Raw genomic sequence first — 22,865 nt, 5'->3', positions numbered from 1 at the left:
ACTAGGGCTGAAAATGAAAAAGGCGGGTTACTCGTTTGGACAACAAGGCCCAAATGTTGACGACAGATATGGGCTGAGTATCTGGGCTCGGAACTACAAGCCCAGTTCTTAGCGGTCAAGCATTCCTTAGAGCATCCACATCAGCTCGTTTAAATTTTTTTGTCTATTTTACACGAAAAAATCTACTTTTAAGGTTTTACACATTTACTTATACAAAACACTCACATCAGTCCATCTATCCTACCACCTCTATTAATTAAATAATCAATTTCCTCACTTTTTTTTATTAATTCTCTCAACTACCTATACGCGCGCCTCTTCATTTCTTCTCTTCATTTCTGATTAATTTCTCTCTCTCTCTCTGTCTCTCTCTCTCTCTCCTTCTCTTCATTTCTCTCTCTACCCAGATCAACGCTCCGAGCACGATCCAAGCTTCGATCCAGTGCTTCGAGCACGATCCAAGCTCCGATCCAGTGCTCCGAGCACGATCCGAGCTCCAATCCAGTCGCTCCGAGCACAATCCGATCTCCGATCCAGTCCGTTACGCTCCGATCCAATCACTCCGAGCACCGATCCGAGTTCCGATCCACCCCGATCCAAGCTCTGACCGCTCCGATCAAGCGCAAATCTGTATTTGTGTATCTATGTTTTTTTTTTTTTTTGAGCAAGTGTCTGTGTTGATTTTCTGTGGATGTGTTTGTGTGTGGGTGTGTTTGTGGGCATCTGAGGAAAAAGAAGAGGATGAGGAGTTGAGTTTTAGTTGGGTTGGTTGAGAACGGAAAGGAGAGAGAAAAAAAAAGGAGCGAACGGAAATGATAAAATAATGGTATAAACGAGCTATAGTAACCGTGTTAATTTACACGGTTACTGTAGCTCGGGGATGGGTTTACAAAATTTTAGACATTTTTAAATCCACTGATGTGGATGTTTTTTTGCTCAAAATGTGTAAAATTGGTAGTTATATTTATTTTAGAAACTTTTACATCCACTGATGTGGATGCTCTAATATCCAACATAAAAAGTGGTCAGCCAGTCCATGCGAAATATAAACGAAAAATATGTGATTCTAGACATGGAATGTCTAATTCAAAACTTGTAACAAGCTTTCACCCAAAAAATGAACCTTTCACCTAAATATAAAATAAATAAATAAACTCGTAATTAGCATTTGCTGTTATTATTATGGGTTTCTTTCTAAAAATTATGTGGTATGTGTAAGATAAAGAGACTATACTTACTATATTTGAGAAAGAATCAGTTATTTAAAGAATCATGAACACGTACGTTAACAAACAAAAAAAAAATACTAATAATCTACCATTGTGTCATTTAACTAATTTGGTTTTATGTAGTCTTCAAATAATTTAGAGCCACACTCCCCCCCCCCCCCCCCCAATCAGACTCTTAACCTCAACTATTGTTATTATTATTATTATTTTTTTAAAATTGTCTTATATCTAAGAGAGATCAAAATTTCATTTATTTTCCCAAAAACCGTTAATTATATAATGATTTATCCATATCAAAGCTTAGGCTAATGCTCGTGATTCATGAGCTCATTGAAATGGTTGAGTTGAGCTCAAGTTGAAAATGGTTTGTTTGAATTGAGCCTGAGCCAAACTTTAACAAACAAATTACTCATTCCTAAAGGAATTTGAATAAATTTTCGATCCCACAAGAGACAAGTTTAATGGAATAGGAAAAAAGTAATATCAAGCAAACCCTAGTTGTCTTGTCTTGAATTGAATTTAAGTCCTTTGAATTATTATATATTGAAATTTGCACTTGGCCTTGAAAGAGGAGATGAAGATCTAACCATGGCAACTAATGACATACGATAAATGAGAATTAAAAAAAATGAAAACTTCAAAATAAAAAAATTTGGCAGTTTGACCTACTCTCTATCATCTCTCTCTATAAGCTTTGGGATAAGATTCACTTCAATTTAACTCTCCAATTTTTTATTTAGATGAAAAACATATAACAGTTAAAAATAAAATAAATGCCCCGTATCGCACATCCAGTTATAAATGAGAGAGAATTGGGGGATTCAATTGGAGGGATTCTTTCCCATAAGTTTTTACATCTAAAGTATGTAAGTCTATCAAAGTCGGACAAATTCCGATTATAGTGACATTTCATCACCAGGACAGTGCTTTCTACCAGAGCATGATCAATATCAATCTATAAAACATTTGTTAAGTAGGGAAAAAGAGGAAGATATATATATATAATACGATGGAGAAATCACCACTCTTACTCGAGAACAATCTCATCTTCATTTCATGTATGTGTTAAGTACAAAGATTTAGGTAATTACAATTAAGCAATAGGGTAAGACATTAATGTCAGATGAGAGACAACAAGATCAACCAAAAAGTAAAAAAGGAAAAAAAATAATAATAATACAAGAGGGAACAGTGGAGAGAGTGACCAAAAAAAACCACTAATCCCAACCCTGACACCTCTTCTTAACCTTTATCTTCACCACCTAAAACATATACTGCCAAGAGCCAACTTAATTAAATCTAAAACCTCCATTAATAATTCTATTCTCAATTTACTTCTGGAACTCCTAGTTGGAGATTAACATCTTGAACACTTTAACTTGCCAAAGATGGTCAATCTAAAATGGTAGCCAGCTATAAACTCAAGGCCTCTCCTCACTACATATAAGCAAAATTGACCCCCAAGTTTCCCTTGAAGAACTGCTGTCCTACTGAACTGACATCCTAACTATTCTATATTTAAAAGAAGATTTTAGTCAAGTTCAATACCCTTTTCTTTTGCTGCGTCCACAACACTGCTCGTATTTCCTGTGGTCTTCTTAGATAGGTCATAATAAGATTTCCACAACTTGACCGAGAATGGGTAAACTGAAAAAGCTCTCTCATAAAACCTTTCAGAAATGGCCTCATTACCTGCAATATTTCCCAAAATACCTGCAGCTTCTACCCATACACACTCAGGTGGAATTGGGATTGCATGAAAGATTGCACTGACCAAGTTTAAGCTTGCCCAAAATAAAACACTGGCAGAAGCATTAGAGTTGTCATTTCTGCTTAACAGCTTACAGACAGAAATTGCTAATGGATAATTGGATGGCAGTATCTCCAAGATGGCTTCAACAAAATCCACCAGATCCTTTAGCTCACCAATCTTTTGGGGTAATAGAGATGGGCCGTACCACACTTCAAGAACTGAGTTTACCAGAGAAGAATCAATTGAAACTGGACTGAGTATGTTACTTAATAGCCGCTGAACTCTTTGTTTCTTGATTTCACCAATGAATTTTCTTGATAACGGCTCAAAAACGGGGAAAGCATGAGCATCATCCAGATAACCTTCCAACATGTTCCTGATCTCAGTGACAGGAGAATCTTCCCTTGATAGTAATTCATCAGTGAGCAAAAATATGGCATGCTCTCTCAAGCAATGCTTAAAATATTCAGGAATGGCAGACTTCATTGCCCTGTCAATGGCTAAGCAAGCTTCATTGCGATCATTCTGAAATAGTTTATGAAGAGCAAGATTGAGATAACCAAACATTATATCTATCTGCTTAGGATTGGAATTCGAAACCAATCCTTGCGACCCAGATGAGTTACCAGTACCACCATCCACGGCCTCCAACAAACCATTTTGGAGACAATTATCTTTCCAAACAGAGCGAAACCAAAGGGCCATAAGTTCCTCCGCAAAATCAAATCTTCCATTCCGGAGGGCATGTTCAACATATTGATTCCATATACACTGAATTCCAGGGACTTCTTTTGGCCAGTTACTGATCGCTTTCTCAAACCCCACAAAACTCACATCTCCAAAATCATGGTTCGGTATCCGTGCTGATATTTGAACAAGTTCTAAACAGGATGGATACAATTTAACATATTTATCCAACAAGTTTCTCAAGCATTCTAAGCTGCCAAGTGCCACCATGCTCCTAATATGATTGACTGCAAAAAGTTGTGCCGATCTCAGATTAATTTCACTTTTACGTGATTCATTATAGATGTAAGAATCAACCGACTCCACTGCTGCTTTCACAAGTGCAAGAGCCCTCTGCTTCTCATCATCTATAAGATGAACAACAGGCCATTCAATCTCAAGGAGTTCTTTCTCACATTCAAACCTATGTACTACACCATCAGGTAGTTTCCTGTAAATAACCAAATACACACAACAAACCCAGAATACACATTTGTCAGAAACTGTTAGGCATGCCAGGATATCTGAGAGCGAAAGAGGATAGGGCTCATCAGAACTTGTGGTAGTAGGGAAGAGCCCATAGCTTCTCTGGATGGCCTTCTCAACATTCCCAGACATGCACAAACAATCCATCATCTGCAAAAACAAGTCTAAGATGCATGAACTAGCATGCATTCCATCCTGTTCAGAAGCAGAGACATGGTGACAAAGCGCTTTGAGAGCAGCACCATATGCAACCAACCGGTCATCAAGCTGCATCCGACTGTTGATGTACATAAGCCACAGTTCATAAGATCCCTCATTTTGTTTGACCTGAAAAAAGAGAGGAAAGTGTTTCCATGTGAAAGTCTAATGTCAGCACTCTAATGGAGAAGCAGAAGAAAATGCTTAAACTAGATAAATGCTGGAAATTGAAACACACAAGCAGACAAAAATAAAACAAAAAAACAGTATATAAAAATGACTAGAAACCAAAAAATAAGAAAAGCGATAGCAAGAACGCTTTCCTATACAAAAGAAACATTCTGCATTGATTTCCAAACCAAAATTATGCATATTTTTTAAGAGCTCCATTTTTTCCAAGTTTTGCAAACACTCTCTTCTTAGATCTTTACCAGCAGGAAAAGAAACAAAATTCTACTGAGTGGATAGAGCTTGGGATGATTACCAATTCCCTTTTAACACATTATGCTCATACAATTAAGTTGCAACCTCCCATATGTTTAGTTGACAGATAGGTAAAACTCAAAAGGCGCAGCAATACAATTAATTACTACAGATATCTGGAAACAGAAGATATGCTTTGGAAGCTTAATCATAAACACTTATCAAACCAACCAAAAAAATACATATTGCTGTAAAACAGGACATAGATACTCTCACGTAAATCATCAACACTGTTCATCTCCTCTGTGCCCTCAATCAACAGAAATAAAGGGGGGCAAAAGAAAAGAAAGAAACAAAAATCACCAAGATAGAGTATGTAGGGTGAGAAGCAAGAGATTTTTTTATAAATAAAATTTTATTAAAAGAACAGGAACCCGGGGGGGGGGGGGGGGGGTGGTGTGAAGGATCACCACCAGGCACCATGTACAGATGTTGTGTACTTGAGAGGCACCAAAAAATCAACAAAATTTACAACAATCAAGAAACTCAAGCATATTAGAGAATGAGACTAGTTAAACCAGCCATCCAATCATACAAGGAAAGTACAAAGATCATTTCAAGATCTGTTATAGTTTAAAATCTAGTACTAAGCAGATGAAATTGATATACTACCACTTATCCTAAAAGCTTGAACTAATAGGAAATGGTGAATATAACCACTTAACCATTATTCTAATGCTCTCCCATGCATGAACCCAAACTCTCCCTCAATAAGTGGGGAACACATGAAATTTTAATTTTAAATGGGAGGTGGAGTAGAGATAGGCTTTGAACTCAGACCACTATTTTAATACCATGATAAACTACCACTTATCTCAAAAGCTTAATCTAATATAAAATGATAAATTTAATCAGTTCAATCATTATTCTAACAGAAACAACATATCAACAACACAATTTTGGATCAATCATGATAAATTTCATTAAGAAGCAATGCTATGGAGAATCAGGAAGTCTCATCAGGTGTGTAGACGGCTATCATCAATAAATGCTATAAAGAGTAATGAACAAAAACCAATATAAGATAGAAATCTCAAGTGTTTTCTTAGAGTTACCAACTTGAATAGCAACACCAATAGGGCTGTCTCCACACATGCAGAAACTCCCCAGTCTTCATAGCATACTTGATGTAAGAGAAGGAAATAAAAAATAACATACCGCATAAGAAAACATGTCATCCTTCCGACGAGAATTCCTATTGCTATAGTAAATAAGCAGATATGTAATCCAGAGTGTTACAGAAGTTGGATCGGTCTCAAGAGCTCGTGACAGCAAAAGGAGAACCTGCGAAGCTCAAAAATATGAGACAACACTTGACAGGAACTGAAGTTTTTTAACATAATTATGAGACACTGAGGGTTGAAATTCCAACACATGACACAGAAGTTACCTTCTCCACACCCTCTTGTTTGTTATCCTCCTGATTGAGAGTATTAAGAGCCATTTCAAGGGATTGATCATAATCAGCCACATCTCGTTCGAGTTGATTCTAAGTATACGTAATGTGAGGAAAAAGAAGAAGGTCAGCATGAATGAGCCAACAGACCAAACAAAACCAATAAGACAATTATTCATATATAATAGGGGGAAAATCTTCAAAGACTAGAGATTAGAGAATAAACAAATGGCTTAAGATGAATATCGACATATCAAAGAGCGAGGGAAGAAAGAAAAGAACTTAACGGGAGAAATCACAGGGAAAATCATAAGACTGCTCATTTTATCAAGTATAGCAAAGATTATGTTGTTATCTTCTCACAAAATTACAAGAAAAAATATTCCAAAAAGAGGGAATTCTAATTAGAATTTTACATAGAGAAGCAAGAAAAGAAAGATCCAAGACAATTTGGAAGTCTTCAGCATCAAATATATTCATTATGGATAGTAAGGCACACTCCTTAACATATCCAAAAGAATCTTGACTTATGAGAAATCCAAACCCCGCAGAAAGCAAAATGTATATTTGAATAACTAAAACGTAGGTTGAGATAGAGCTAGTTGAAAATTCATCTTTTGACTGCCAGAAGTTGCAATCACCAAAATTATACAGCAGTACCATGCAACTTTAGGGTGTGTTCATTTAGGGTGAAAATAGGGAGGATGGAAAATAGAGCAAGGAAAATAGGGTGAAAAATATTGTTTTCCACTGTTCGGTTGGGATAGGAAAATAGGAAGGAGAAAAAATCTGGGAGATATTTTTCTCTTCCGGGCCCACATTTTTTATCCTCCCAAATTGGGAGGAAAATCTGGAGAAAAAAGTGCTTTCACAGCACTTTTACACAAATGCCCTCTCCCACCTACTCTCATTCATGACCTATGACCCTCTCTTCTCTCTTTTTCTTTTTTTTTGTTTTTTTTTTCAACGTGACCTGATCACTTTCCTCTATTATTTCTCTCTTTTATATGTACACTATTATAATTTTTACATTATAATAATATAAATTTATATATATGATATGTTAAATTTTATATTATTTAATGAGTATAAATAAATATATTTCTTACATATTATGTAACAAGAGTATAATAATCAATTTATATAAATTACATTTTTCATCCTTCCCTTTTTCTCTCCAACCAAACAAAAGAGTTTTCCACCCTCCCACTTTTTCACCCCTCCAACCAAACACACGAGGGAAAACTAAATATTTTCCATCCTCCCACTTTTTCATCCTCCCACAATTTTCCATCCTCCCACTTTTCCACTCCTCTAACCAAACGGACCCTTACGCATATGAATCTACTTATCCAAAAAAAAAAAAAATTAGGCATATGAATCAAGAGAATAATCTAGAAATAATGAACATACCAATTTGCGATTTCTACTCTGGAAATATGATGACTGTCTGTTCCAATTCCCATAAATTTCTATACGACCATCATTGCCATGCAAAAATGGGCCATCTACAGGAAACGGCTTTTGACGCAGATTTGATATCGCTAATGAGAGACTGAAACACTTTTGCCACCAACGACCATTCCTCCCTGCTAGAAAAGACTCATATGACTGTGGATCAGCTTTAAGCATATCCAACCCAACTAGATAAGTTGGCGAAGTCAAATAATCATACTTGGGACCTTTTGTTGCACCAGTACACATTCTTTGATGTAAGATTAATCCAACCTTAGAATCTGCAGAAATATTATTAACCAACCTCAAAATCTGCACAAGTATTATTTCAAGAATGTAAGCAATAGAATGCATGTTTCCAAAATCACCAAAGGAATTTACATACCAGCATTATCAGAATCACCAAGTTGTTGCTGATGGATTTTTCCATTAGTGTAGTCCTTAACATGTTGCCAAGGACATTCATCATTGTTGCATTTTCCTCGAAGTTCATACATGCAAAGTGGCCAAAATGGATCAACTATAGGACTGCAGGTATAAGAACCAAATTCTCTTCCACTTAAATCTTCAATTGTGTTTGCTATTGCATTGCTCCTCTGAATCTCATCAAAGTTAACACGAGCATCCTCTTCATTATATATATTGTTATCCTGACTTTGATGATTTCTGGTCCGCAATTTTACTAAACTGTTTGGCAATGCAACCTTCAGATGACCAAATGCACTCCTCAATATTAGAGGAGGAGAAGAAGACATAGAAGCTGGCAAGCCAACTTGTCTAATAGATAATCTGCAATCCTGAGAATCAGCAGTGGAGTGAGATTTCAAAGAAAATTTTTCAGTTTGGCTCTGTTTCCGGTTCTCAAGAGGAGCCTCAAAGATACTTCCCTCTTGCATATCAGTGCCTGGATTAGGGAAACCAATAAGAGACAGAAAACAAACAACAAAGTAACACATTAACCAATAAAAAATCAAGCAGAATAAATCATTTTACTCTGCTGATTAATATTAAAAGGATATTTATAACTGACGATATACATAATATTGAGCTTTGGTTACAAGCTTGACCACAATTTCTAAAAGCTATAGACAGTCTTGATCTGATTAGATTCAGAAAAATAAGTACTAGTTACTAAGTTCAGAATTGCCAGTAATCCTCAGCATGAAATCAAAAAATCAGTTGCCTAAAAACTTATTATGCTAGAATTTCCAAATACAGTTAGCCACACACAAATCTTGCATTGCAATTATTGAGTTTGTCATTGCAAGAATGATTGTAAGTTTTTACAAATGTACAGGCTGAACAACTAAATCACACATTTTCTCAAATTTATGTTTGCATCGCCCCCTCCCCCTCCCCATTAACCCCCCCCCCCCCCTTTCCCCCAAAAAAAAAGAACAACACCACCAAAAAGGAAACAAAATATATCATATTCTTCGTCGACTTCCTTAAATTAGAAGTCTCTTATAAACTGTAATACACAATAAATTTGGCAGATGTTGGTCTGGAAAAGAAACGGTACTAATAAATTTATCCAATAAAAAGTATGTAAAGGACTAGTAAATTTCTTAATGTATTTGAAAGACAATGAGAACCAAAACCACAAGTCGAATGAGTATATAGCTTTTTATTCTCCCTGAAGATACCTCCATAATGTCATTTTTATCCATTAATCTGATCACCTTCAACAGTAATACAGATGGTAAATGATGAGAATTTTATTTAGAACCAAAAAGGAAATTTATACGCCACCACTTGGGGGGAAAAAAAGCAAGAATGAGGATATGGAGGAACTAAAATTAATTAAATAACTGGCATGAAAAAATAGTCTCTGCTTTCAGCATGACACAAACAGACACAGTTAAAGTTATTATATGCAGAAAAGGCCACCTCAGATATGTTCATCCAAAGGACATTACCTCCCAGATCAAATTTTCCATCTTTCTCTACCCCCGGGGATGGACCATTGCCAATTTGTGTTTTATCCTTTCCAACCTCATTTTCAGCCCCTTCTTCCACTACAGACTCTGTGTTGTCACATGAACCACTATCTTTTGATATAATTCTTGTCCCTAGCCGAGCAAATAATTCAGATCTTAGTGTTGCTTCAAGAAGCAAAGTATCCTGGGAGCTATCAATTAAAATTTTTTTGTGCAACTCATCACTAATGTCATTTTGCCCGTCTTCAAGATTTTTCTCTTTTATATGGCATTCAATGTTGGGTTGGATAGACTCAGGGTCAAATGGGAATGTCTCTTCATCTTCATCTACTGAATTATTTGGATCAGTGAATGGAGAGCAAACTCCATCTACAGTATTCTTGCCACTACGAGTCAATGGCTCTGATGTACTACCATCTGGTTCACTGCAAGGCTCTGACTCCAAATTATGTCCATTGACATGCCAATGAGTTCTATTGGTGGGAACACTATCGACACATTGGATATTTGAATCACACCCTGGTTGATCAAAACCATCAAAGACGGGCTGCATCTGATGACTAGCCGTGGGTATTAGATTCACATTTTCAGGCATGATATTTGGGGGATCCAAACCCATTGCAGCATCTTCATGCTGCATTGAGGACGACAGTAAACTGGAATTCTGCATAAGATAAGATCGCAAGTTTGCTGAATAGATTTCCCTTCTGCGATAAAGATCAGTACATCTAGCATTAGCCACAACCAAAGCCTTCTGAGCTTTACGATAAGCTTTAAGAGCATTTCTTTCTTCAATTTCACACTTGCGCCTGAGTTCTTGTGCTTCCTCCAGATCCTTGTCCAGTGATTCCTCCTTTTCATCTAAAGATTGCAGACTTATGTTGCTATGTCCTGAGACATTAGCATTGCCCAAATAATTCCAAAAGCTTGCATTGTTCAGTGATCCCTAAAATACAGTACACTTATTTAATATTTTTTTTATAAGTATAATACATGAATGATAACAACAGCAACTTGAAAGAAAACAATCACCAAAAAAGAGAAAACGCTGCAAGCAGATGCGCATCAGAGGTCTGCAAATCTGGAGCTCAGAAACAAACCTGGCATATGCTATTGAAAAAGGACTCATGTGTCTTATCGCTGGCTTCAACTTCACGATGGTCACTGCTTCTTATTGAATTGTTTTGAGTTGTTGCTTTGTTTAAGGAACCAGATGGTTGATGACCACTGATCTTACTTGGATGACTCAACTCAACAATGCTCTGTAATGTTGAATAATATCAATAAATAAAAACAACATAAAGGAAAGCCTGAACTATGAAGATTCAAACACAGATACATATGAGATTATCAGAACTTCATCATAAATGTTAGAAAATACTTAGGTCTGACAACAAAAGAACTTTATAGGGTTCATTAACATAACTAGTTGACAAGATATTTTTTTGATAATAATTGTTCCCTGCAGGTTTGTGAATAGCTTTAAGGAATACTGCACAATTCTTTTGATGAAATTTCTACAATGTTTATGTCCAGGCAGATCTATATGTAAACATACAATAATGTCAAGCAATATCAATCAAAGCTGATTATACAAAATTGAAATATGAGAAGTACAGCAAAAATGATGAATATATTACTTGGGCAGCTTGGACAAGAAATAAAATAATTAAACATACAATGGAGGAGCATTAATTAAGAAGCAGCAAATATTGTTTGATTATAATATTAACTTACTGAATTCTCTGGCAAAATATTGGAGGTTGCATTTGGTAGAGGTGTAGTCTGGGTTAATGCAACACAAGAATCCACCTGCCTACTATTGTCAGATTGATTGCAACCACTATCAACGTCAACACCTGCAGAGCATAACCACTGCATTAGCTGGGGCATCTCAAAGCATTACTAGGCTAAGGTACAGAGTGAGTATGCAAATTATTACCATCTTTAGCTCTACCAGGTATACTTTCTGGTATAACAGCAACCCGTTTGTCAATACTTGACTCTGCTCTACCTGAGGAAATCCCTCTACAGTCAGCCATATTCCTGACCTGCATACTAGTGTTTTCCAATGCAGGCCCTTTTGATGGTAGAGTAGAATTTGCAGAAGGTATGTCTCGCTGGCCAGCTGGACTTCGCTGGGTATTAAAAGATCCCCTAACTTTTAAGCGTTTCTTGTCTGGCTCTCTGGGTTCTGACCGTAAAGAATTAGCACCAGTTGCATTAAATCTCCTAGCTGTATTGTTGCTTAGGTTCGTTGCATTATGATCCCTATATGGAACTAAAGCAGATTCCTTAGTTTGCAGGGCAGACTTGTACTTCAATTCAATTTCACGAAGTGCAATCTGTTGCCGCAAATCCTGAAGTTTATTATTGTTCAAGCCCACACTTTGGTCAAACCCACGCTCTCGGCTTGCAAAATTTTTGTTGAGGGCATTCAAATTTCTGCCTCGTGATCCTTGATCAACAGTTGAAGGCCCAGCACCTTTGGAATTGGCTCCCTGGATAGAGTTCATCGATGGCATAAATGTGCGACTTGAAGACAACTTTTTGGGCATTACTTTGTTTATATTTCTGGCAGACTTCCCTAACATGTTTGATTTTGCTAGTGAAGGAACAGGTACCCTTCGGTTGCCGTTCACCACAGTCATGTTGCCTTTACCTGAAGCTTTCTCCTGTCCATACTCTTCAGAGTCACTGCCACTGTCATCATCTGAGAATCTTATAACAAGATTATTATTGTCAGGCCCCAAAGGAGCACGCCACCCAGGCGTAGCAGACTTAAGTGGGACTCGGTTTTTATCAAAGCTCTTTTGAGGAATTGGTGGTAAAGATGTTCGGGACTGGACATCAATGGAGCTAGCCAATGAATTACCAGAAATAACCTTACCTGAGAATTAGATATAATCCTAAGAAAGATACTTATAAAAGAAGAATATTTATACCAAATCCCAAAAGGTAATTTAATAAATAAAAGGAAAGAAAAAATGAACACTTTCCAAACCATAAGAAAGCACCATGAAAGATTCAAATTTAGAAAGAGATCGGATGTATAGCCTCAAATCCAACCCCACCATCACAATGTAAATAAATGATATGCTGAGAGGATCAGATTATTACAAATTTAAAAGGAAAAAGAACGTATGACAATAGTCTTGATCTTGAGGCAAGTGCAAGAGAACAAAGAGGAGTATGATGGCAAGAGGATATAATTCTACATAAAAGATACACTTTTTTTTATTAGTAGATTCTACATAAAAGATACACAGATAGATTTCATAGCTTCTCTACCTTTTTGCTTGTAATTCTCATTCTTTTGTCCTATAGCTTTTGAGATGTGGAGTATGGTCTTTTGCTTGTTTGGTATTTGTTGGGTGATGCCGCAAAGGGTAGTGGATCTATTGGATTGTTGGGCTTGCAATTTCAGGCATCATCACAATATAGTGATTTGGAGGATGGTGCCGCACTGTTTGATGTGGTGTATCTGGCGGGAACGGAATTCTAGAAGTTTTGAGGGTCGCGATCGGTCCATTCTTGAGATTAAGTCTTTTTTCTTTTTTACTCTTCTGGAATGGTGTTTAGTTTTACCATCTTTTTCTTGTCTTTCCCTTCCTATTTTGCTTGATCATTGTAATTTGGTTTCTTGATGTTTTTGCCTCTTTAGTACATTTCCTATGTACGGGGCTGTGTTCTTCTCTAATATATTTTTATCGTTACTTATCAAAAAAAAATTCTCATTCTTTTGTATTTCTTTAGGCTAGCTTGCATTTACAGGGTGGTTTTTTTTGCTTCAATAAAATTACATTACTTGTATAAAAAAAAAATTCTAGACATATTCACTTATCAATTTACTTTACATACATCTGTGAATTAATTATTTCATATACAATGCAAGATAACATCTACTCTCACATTAATAAGAACATCGCAGTGACAAAAAAAAGCTCCAAACAAAGTCAGTTTGCAATTTTGGGCGCAAATCCGAGGTTGGGTACTCTATGTGAAACTTTTTTTCCATATAAAATTAAATTGTAACAATTTGAACCATGGTTCTCCACCTAAAGGAGACCAAGCAATGTCACTAAGCCACAGGCTCCTGGCTGTACTCTATACAAAACATCCTGACACATAGGGTAATGAAAATAATACAACAAGCTTCATTAGGTTCTCTTACATCAATTAGAAAATCAAATACTGGGTTCAAAATTTTATAGCCCTCACTTAGTAGATCAAATGTGCGACAATTGAATAAGAACTTACTAGCCTAATGCATGTGCTACACACATACTCGGATTTTTGTAATTTCATTCATGTTCACAAAAAACCAAAAACAAAACAAACAAACAAACAAAAACTGTTTAGATGTAACAGAATTTTGAAAATTTCAGTAATTATAGTTTTATCAAAATTTTAAATTACTGATAGTTACAATTATAGACTAAATGTGGGTATGGGAGTCAAATAAATATGAGATTTTTTCATTTTGACTATTTATATTTTACCTTTTTATCATTTGTCAACTATAATCATTTGTCAACTATTTTTTTCTCCTTAATTTTTGTGTTTGGGAAAATCAACTTGAACTAAACAGCCGTGGTAGTTTTGGAAATAGTGAAAAGTTGACACCAAGGCTCCCAATCTCAATTAAAAAGGTCGTTTTCAGTCTCAATTAACTAAACTTTATTAGAGTTTATGAATGGTCCAGAAGTTATCAAACTATTGATCAAAACTGAGAAAATAGTTCAATATTAACATCAGCAAAATGATCAAATTTGTCAAACATTAAACAATGAAAGAGACATGTAGGATGATAGATCTTGATCTTTTTTCATTAATGTCATGCTCTTTCAATGGAAACTAATGAACTTGGCCATTAAACCAAACCTAAGCTTCCCCCCCCCCCCCCCAAAAAAAAAAAAAAGAACAATCACACTTACTATCCTTGTGTTTGGCTTGAGAGATTTACCTGGCGGAATGCCTTGGGCGCCTTTGTTTGCTGAAAAAACTGGCACGGGCCCTGAAGGCGGTGCAACAGTACCAACAGACTGTGCAGCAGAGCCAACAGGATTTTCCTGTGGGCCAGAATTTTGAATTCAAAATCATCTTCCACAACATTTTCAAACAAAAATTAAAGTAAAAAGGAAAATCAAGGAAGCTCCTTATAAGAACATCAATATCACTACAACGAAATGAAGGAAAAAAAAAATGTAATATTCTCAATTTCAAAATGTTAAGAACCCTAAAAATTATTCACGCTAAATATGAACATGTATTAAGATATATAAAAATCAACAAATTGCGAACCATTAAATCTTAAACAAACTAAAAATTAACTAATAAAATTTTCGGTAAGGCTGTGTGGAAGCTAAAATTGTACAAAAAGAAAAATAAATTGGAGCTTCTAAATCTCGGACTCATTATCATTTGTGACTACTCGACCTAATACAACTATGTATCTTGTTCTAAGTGAAAGCTCATTATCAGTGGAAAAAACTGAAGAAGAACACACACAAAAAAGAGTGGTTTCCTCTATTTTCCTCTGTTTTGTCAGCAACCAAACAGAGGCCAAGTAATGAGAAACGGCACATAAACACAAAAATCAAGCATTGAACTCGATGAAACCAAAAATACAATAAAACTAGCTGAAAGTTTGAATATGAGCTAGGGTTTTGGAGAGCAATACGTCGTCTTCGTCGTCGTCGACATCGTCGGAAGATAGCTCGCCTTCTTCTTTGGCTTTGGAAGGCTTTTCGGAGAGCTCCGTGTTGGGATTCGAATTTGTAGGCTCTGACGCAGTGGCTTTTGCCTTAGCTTCATCGATCTCCTCCATTTCTCTCTCTAGAAGACAAAAGCAAGCTTTCTCTCTCTAGAGAGCGGTTATATAAGGCACGGAAAAAACGGAGCAGTGAGGAATTGAAGAGGAAAGAGGGAGGGGGGGTGGGCAGTGTGAGAGAACGCACAGAATTGAAGAGAGCGAAAGCTTGGGCCGGTGTCGTAGCTGCTTGTGGAAAATGACTAAAATACCCTTGGTTTGTACTAAAATTACTGGCCTTGTTCGTTTATTATTGCTCGTTAATGCTCGTCACTGCCGTCCTTTGTAGAAGAATGTCAGTAGACCTTTTGCCCGAAGAAAATTTCTTTCTTTCTCTCTCTCTCTTCATTAGTGACATCTGCTCCTTTTCCTTTTCCTTTTCCTTTTTTTTTCTTTTTTTTGAAAAAATTTAGTAACACAAATTATTTCACAATTTCTTTATTACAATTGTGATGATATGGAAAAGTGCGAGCAGTGGAAAAAAAATTGTAACTCTATGTGTAAATCACAGACAATTAGGAATGGCAACGGGTCGGGTTCGGGCCGGGTTTTTGTATACCCGGACCCGACCCGCGGGCCAAGACCCGGAACCCAGACCCGGCCCGATTATTAATCGGGTTTTTTTAAAAACCCATACCCGACCCTATTCTTTATCGGGCCGGGTAAAATCCGGTCCATTAGGGTCGGGCCGGGCCGGGTATCCGCGGGCCGGATCTAAATTGCCATCCCTACAGACAATCACTTTTATGGTTTGCCACATCAAAGTTGTAATGGTAACACCTATCCACTTTTGATCATAAAATATAAATTGTTCTTACAAATATCATATGTACTTTTTTATAAAAACAAAGTTTTCCAATTATGACAAAGCTTCCTCTAAAAAACAGCTCATAAACTTATTCATATGTTTTTTTTTAAATTACATGATATATTAAAGTTTTTTATGATTGAATAAGATATTTGCAATTTAATCTCCACCTACACCAAAATTAATTAGTCCTTTTGTTAAAACTCTAAACAAAACTTGATATATTAAACCATAAATAAGTAACATAAGTATTCTTCTAAAAAAGTAACAAGAATTTTTTTTCCCTTTTTATAAACAATTAACACGATTGTTAAATAAGTTATGTGGGAGGACGAGAAACCGATGACAGAATGAGTGAGAAGAGGTCAAGACCAAAGGAGCACACCTCAAGAAGTTATGTCAAGGAGTCCTCAGAGCAAATATGACAACGCAACCACAAACCCGAGAAGATTGGAGTGCCCGAGGATCCCAAGGATACTGATACATCCCTGGAAGAGCCGAGGTCTAGTTCTAAGGACCACCAGACACGCAACTGAAGAAAGGAATGAAGGTTTGTCATTAAGTTGAAGGAAGAGTACATATAAAGCATCCATTACCTTTGCATTCAATACTCTACACCCACTTAGTTAATCGCATTAATGCTGGAATGACATCTGAACAATGTCATCACAACTCACAACCAACAAAGATTCCTCCTAGTAAGGCCCTAATGGGACAAGTATTAGAGGAAATGAGCCTTGGGCCTCAAAGTGGAAGGCCATGATCCAACCTGGATGACTATATAAAAGAAAGAGATCCCTCTAAAAAAGGGGATCGAGAATTGTAAGAAAGATAAATAGAGAGTGAGAATATTGGCATACTAGAACAAGTGAGAACCTTCACCCTGGCCACAAACCAAGGAGCATTGTTAAATTAATCCTAGATGTGAATTGTTATGTTTTTCTTGACTTGTATATATACAAAGCACACATTCAAAGTAATTCTCCATTAATTTGTTAAAAAGAAAGGGGTAACTAAGGTTGATTGGCATCCCATCTCTAAAAATTAATTGTGTGTGGTCGAAATATAATTCAGCCAATTTCAGCCCGCCGCAAGTTATGTGAATAAAAATACACATAGATATTCTTTTTCTTTCTTTTTTCCTTTTTAAGAACATGGGAATATCCACTTGAATTTCCATAGAGTGAGTTTGATGAACTATACTCTAAACTAGTCTGGAAAAAAAAAATTTATTTTGATTAAGATACTCTAATTTACCAATAAGTTTTTAAAATTTTATTCATCTAATTTAAAAGGAGTGGATTAGATTTTGATGAACTTGCATGGATCATATTTAAATAAGTTACATGACTATTTATAGGTCATTACTCATCACTAAATATGTACCTGTATATCGATTTGAGTTTCCAACTAGTGAATTTGATAAACTATCCTTTAAATCAGTTTGGATCAAAATATTGTCCTTCTAGTTAAGGTGGTTTGATTTAGTAAGAGTTTGTTAAGATTCTATCAAAGTATATATATATATATATATATATATTAAAACTAGTGGGTATAATTTTGTCAAATCATCAATGATATAAATACATACAAAAATGACAACAATCAACATTTATTTAAATATTGATAATTTGATAGGATCCAATCTACTCATTTCAAAATAGATTGATATGATTTTAGAAATGCACAATGTAGTATTCCTAATATTCTATTTTTTTCCTACCATTGTCAAATTCCATGTCAGAGGGTCTCTGGAGGCAGGGTCTAAGGTAGGGAAATATTTGTTGCCCAATTTATTTTTAAACCAAATCAACCAATAAAAATAATTTATACAAAAAAACACTTGTTTACTTATTTATAACACTACTTTATTTCTAAGCATAAATGTATATTTGAACTATTCAATGAACAATTATCAGGAACAAAATTGAGATTTAATGTATTAATTGAAAAAAATGTGACCTATAAAAATAATTTTTCTTACACTTTATTTTTTGAGCAAGTCTAGTATCACAAACCTTTTTACAACTTTGTCATGACTTTGCTATGTGATAACCTGAGAATTGTGAAAATAGAATAATAGGTCCATGTTTTCACCGTTCACTTGTCATACGACATAGCAAAGTTGTGACAAAGTTGTAGAAAGTTTCGTGTTATTACACTTTTTGACTCTTTCCCTTGTCAAAACAAAGAAGACACGAGAATGAAGAGATGAAGACTCAGTAGCCAGCAGTCCGGCCCAGGCCCACAACATTTATTCAGCTGTCTCTCACGGAAATGTAACCCAAACATCACACCACTTCTCTCTGCAAAAAGCCGAAAAACAATCAACAAAAACCTCTCTCTCTCACAGTGATGCCAAAACCCTAAAGCCCCAATCACCAAGCTCAAACACACACACAGTCACACTCTTCGCTGAAAATGGCCAACAAGCTGGACATGTCCCTCGACGACATGATCAAGAATAGCCGAAGATCCGGAGGGTACAATGGTAATTCTAATTCCCGTGGCCGAGGCCGTTCCTCCGGTCCCGGCCCAGGCCCAGGCCCAGACCGCCGCTTCCCCAACCGCAACTTTCAAAGAACCGCACCGTACTACGCTCCACAGGCCTGTCACTCTCTCTCTCTCTCTTTTCATTTCTTGGAGAGTAAGAAAGTTCAAAATAAAATGACCTAGCAAAAGTCGCTACTCGCTAGGGTTTATATAAATGTTACTATCAAATAATATTGGGGTGGGGGGCTAGGGTTTTGTATGTGATTGAGTTGATATTGAAATAGTGAATTTGAAAAAAATGGGCAGGGAATGCAAGTGATGAATCCGATGTTGACACAACAAGTGGTGTTGGGTGTGGGTGGCGGTGTTGGTGTTGGTGTTGGTGGTGGATCTAACATTAACAACTCAGAGGACGGTACCAAACTATATATATCAAACTTAGAGTACGGTGTTACTAATGACGACATTAAGGTATCTATATATATATATATATATATATATATATATATATATATATATATTTTTTTTTTTTTTTATTCTGTGTTTGATTTATTATATTATATTTGTGTTATTGTTGTTGTTGTTGTTGTTTTAACCTTTTGCTGCTTAGTTTAAGTATTCAGAGTTAATTGTAGCTATATGTGTCTTAAACTATTGGGTGTACCCTAAACTACTAAATGTTGCAATTAAGGACATAATTCGAGATTATTTTGCAATCCCCACCTCGCCGTACAAAATTAATGTTAGAATTAACGGGTCAGTGAGCTGATTCGGTTGAAATTTGACATATTAATGTACGTACCCACCACTGCATCACCCAATTGGCTCACTAGTTTGTCAGTTTTAACTCTCATTTTTAGATGGAGGGTGTTGATTGCAAAAATTTATAGTTTAGAGCAGATTGAAAATAACTTATAGTTTATGGAAATAGTTGTAAATTTGTAATTAATTATTATTATTTTCTTGTTTTGTTTTGTTTAATGTGTGTGGTTTTAGCAACACAGATATGCGGTTTTATTTATTTATTCTTAGGTCTGGCAGAGTTGCTATAAGGGGAAACTTAAGTGTGTTTTTGATTGGAGGAGGAGGAATGAAGTTCCGGCATGGTTTTGGGGATTTTGTATGCTGTTTTATCAGAGCTTGACTGAAGTTAGAGAATCTTAGGCTATGGGCATTCTATAGCGTTAAGCAAGTAGATGGGGTTGGATATTTTCATCAAGGGGTTTGAGAATGGTCGTTCGTGGATATTGGTGAATATCCTTTTGGAATCTTTATTTGGGTGGTGAATGGTGAGGTTGATGATGTCTCTGATTTGTCTGGAGTTTCTACTTGAAATGGGTCATTTTTTAGACTGTCGGACGATTAATTTAATCTGGAATGAGAGGTTTGGAAGGGTGGAGAATATGTCATTTCTGGCCTCTTGTCTCTCAAGATTCTTTTTACAGAAGAATAAGGGTTGCCAATGTACTCATTGTTGGATAGATATGGCTTGTGATAAAAAGGTTTAACTTGTGTAATTTATGTCAGTTTTTTTTTTTTTTTTGGGGTTTCAGTAGTTGGAGCCTACTTTGCCATCTTCAAGGGTGTGTGTTTCAGTGCAAGCAGGTCATTCATATGGACATGTGCAAAAACATGCATGGTCTCTATGGGCTACTGTTGAATTCTAACCATTTTGTGCTGACAATTGATGATCCTGCCCGACAAAAATTCATCATTTTGTGAGACTTCTTGATTATGTGAAATTTTAATGGCTACCCTTTTAGCTAGCTTGTTGTGTTATGGACCAATCCTATTATATCTTGCATCATGTCTTCAAATTGTATACCATTGGCATCTAAGTGAGAGTGTATCTTTGCAGGTACTTTTCTGTGAGATTGGGGACCTGAAAAGATATTCAATCCATTATGATAGGAGTGGAAGATCAAAGGTATCTTTATGGCATTTACTCAGTTAGGTTCTTCTGTAGATTTGATTTGAATTTTTTTTTTTTGTGTTCCAGTGACTTAATAAGATTGTTTTTGTTTAGGGAACGGCAGAAGTTGTCTTTTTACGCCAGGCAGATGCTCTAGCAGCTATCAAGAGATACAACAATGTTCAGCTCGATGGGAAGCCAATGAAAATTGAGCTTGTAGGAGTGAATCTGGTTACTCCTCCTGTTGTGCCACCTTTTCCAAACAGCATATTAGGAAAACCAAATTTTGCCTTCAGAAGGTATGGACTATGGAGTAATGTAATCAATTCCGTTTTTCTCTGATTTTATATACTCATCCATGAATTCCATCTGGTGGGCAGATTATTAGTGGTCATTTAATTTTGGCTTAAGTATACTGTTGGTCATTAAATATTAGTCCATGAACAATATTAGTCCTTGATGATTAAAGTAATCATGTTTTGTCCCTTAAATGATGTCGTCAAACTAAAAATTGACACGACATTATTCCATAGGGATTGAAAGCAATTGCCTTAAGTTTGTTATGGTCTGAAATCAATTACATTAAGTTTTTTAATGGACTAAAAACAATCACTTTAAACTTCAAGTACTAAAATTGCTAATGAGCTAAATTTTAGAGACCAACAATGTACTTTGGCCTATAATTTTTGCACTCTTGATAGTTATCAAACAAGGCATTTTATTTTTGATGCTTAATTTTATTTCCTTTAAATGAGGGAAGTAAAGGAAGACTGATTGATGTATTGCATCACTGTAATTGAGTGAAACACTAAAATAAGCGCTGTAATTTGAGGTCAGTGTAATTTTGTAAATTTTCTCCTTCCCCCATCAGTTCAAAGCACTTACTACTTAACAGCAGGGCATAATGTTTGAGCCATGGCAACTCTCTTTAGTGAAGTGTGCATCTCTAATTGACTGATGAAAATGAGAAAAATGTAAACAGATCTTTATTAATTTTGGGAAAATATGTAAATAAGCTTTGTTCTCAAGTCATCAGTGTTTAATCCTTAACTTTGCATTTGGTAAAACTCACATGCAATCTCCCTCTCTCTCTCTCTCTCTCTCTCTCTCCTGATCAACATAATTCTGATTATTTATTTGGACAGAGGAAGGCCTGCTCCTGGAGGTTGGGTTCGTGGTGGTGCTGGTGGCATTGGCGGTGGATCTGCAAGGGGCCGTGCACGAGCAAAAGGTCCTGTTGAGAAGTTGTCTGCAGAGGATCTTGATGCTGACTTGGAGAAATACCGCCTTGAAGCTATGCAAATAAATTGAAGTCTCTTCATAGTTGATTTTCGTTGTTACCTTGCTTGGCTGATGAATCTTTCAAGTATGTTGGCTGTTTCGCCTGAAGTACTGTATTTTCAGACAGTCGAAATGCCAATTAGAGGATACCAGTAATATACATATATCCGGTACGGCTTTAGTTCTTGTTTGCTTCCTCGAATTTAACAACGTAGTTTAGTTTGTAATTGTGACGGATGCTGACTTCATGGGTCGGTTTTTGTCTTGCAATGCCCAGGCTGCTTATGTGCATGACCTGTTCAGTAATATAATAGTAGTTGAAACTTTGAAAGTTACTTTTACCTGATCTGGAAATATTACATCCTTTTGGATTGGTCACTAGTACTATTCCTTTGAAATTGCTGATACTTCATTGATACTTGTTTGGCCGTTTGAATTATAAGCAGTTAGCCTTTTCTTCTCCGCTTTCTTTGACTCCTTTTGACGCTGGTTTTCTATCAAAGATCATTGTTCTCTTTCATACCTCTCAAAAAAAATATATAAATAAATAAATAAAGTCGTTCTTCTTTGAGCTAGGGCCGCAAATAAGGGACAGCGGGCCCACAACCCAGCTCTTCTGGTATCACTTTTGGTAGATTGGTGCTTAGGATACCATTGAAAATACTGTAATAAAATAATTTTTAAATGTATGAATAATATCGTAAGATCCATTTTTAATGAAAAAGTTGTTGAAAAGTGAAGTTTGTGAGTTTTGTGAACAGTACACAGATGTGATGAAAATGGCTGAAAAGTCAACAATATATGACCACTGTTTATGAACAGTAGCATAAACAGTGGAATTTGTCCCCTGACGCATGCAGCAGCCGAAGAAAAAAAAAAGAGAGAAGAAAACG

At 36.1% G+C, this 22,865-nt stretch overlaps 2 protein-coding genes across 2 annotated transcripts; one reads left to right on the top strand and one right to left on the bottom strand.

Moving 5' to 3' along the window:
• Positions 1-2,256: 2,256 nt before the first annotated feature.
• On the bottom strand, positions 2,257-15,728 carry LOC142639177 (uncharacterized). Its single transcript, XM_075813305.1, has 11 exons — positions 15,350-15,728; positions 14,633-14,738; positions 11,609-12,556; positions 11,404-11,525; positions 10,767-10,928; positions 9,646-10,612; positions 8,112-8,630; positions 7,685-8,007; positions 6,266-6,364; positions 6,034-6,159; positions 2,257-4,521 (listed from the first exon to the last, which is right to left on the bottom strand). The coding sequence occupies exons 1-11, from the start codon at positions 15,494-15,496 to the stop codon at positions 2,761-2,763; spliced, it is 5,280 nt and encodes a 1,759-aa protein (XP_075669420.1). The 5' UTR covers positions 15,497-15,728; the 3' UTR covers positions 2,257-2,760.
• Positions 15,729-18,522: 2,794 nt separating this feature from the next.
• Positions 18,523-22,384, top strand: LOC142641216 (THO complex subunit 4B-like). The gene is made up of 5 exons (XM_075815619.1): positions 18,523-18,893; positions 19,086-19,250; positions 20,638-20,706; positions 20,806-20,990; positions 21,837-22,384. The coding sequence occupies exons 1-5, from the start codon at positions 18,708-18,710 to the stop codon at positions 22,000-22,002; spliced, it is 771 nt and encodes a 256-aa protein (XP_075671734.1). The 5' UTR covers positions 18,523-18,707; the 3' UTR covers positions 22,003-22,384.
• Positions 22,385-22,865: the final 481 nt, after the last annotated feature.

This window comes from Castanea sativa, chromosome 6 (genome assembly GCF_040712315.1).
Source record: "Castanea sativa cultivar Marrone di Chiusa Pesio chromosome 6, ASM4071231v1".
Classification (NCBI taxonomy): domain Eukaryota; kingdom Viridiplantae; phylum Streptophyta; class Magnoliopsida; order Fagales; family Fagaceae; genus Castanea; species Castanea sativa.
The sequence above is the reverse complement of the archived record's forward strand: the minus strand, read 5'-3'. Positions and strand labels throughout refer to the sequence as shown.

Excerpts from the sequence above, each read along its gene's own strand:
- LOC142639177 (XM_075813305.1), bottom strand. The coding sequence starts at position 15,496 with ATGGAGGAGATCGATGAAGCTAAGGCAAAAGCCACTGCGTCAGAGCCT. Across the intron at positions 14,739-15,349 it reads TCGACGACGACGAAGACGAC|GAAAATCCTGTTGGCTCTGC; the intron begins GTATTGCTCTCC and ends TCTGGCCCACAG. Across the intron at positions 10,929-11,403 it reads ATATTTTGCCAGAGAATTCA|AGCATTGTTGAGTTGAGTCA; the intron begins GTAAGTTAATAT and ends TCAACATTACAG.
- LOC142641216 (XM_075815619.1), top strand. The coding sequence starts at position 18,708 with ATGGCCAACAAGCTGGACATGTCCCTCGACGACATGATCAAGAATAGC. Across the intron at positions 19,251-20,637 it reads TTACTAATGACGACATTAAG|GTACTTTTCTGTGAGATTGG; the intron begins GTATCTATATAT and ends GTATCTTTGCAG. Across the intron at positions 20,707-20,805 it reads ATAGGAGTGGAAGATCAAAG|GGAACGGCAGAAGTTGTCTT; the intron begins GTATCTTTATGG and ends GTTTTTGTTTAG.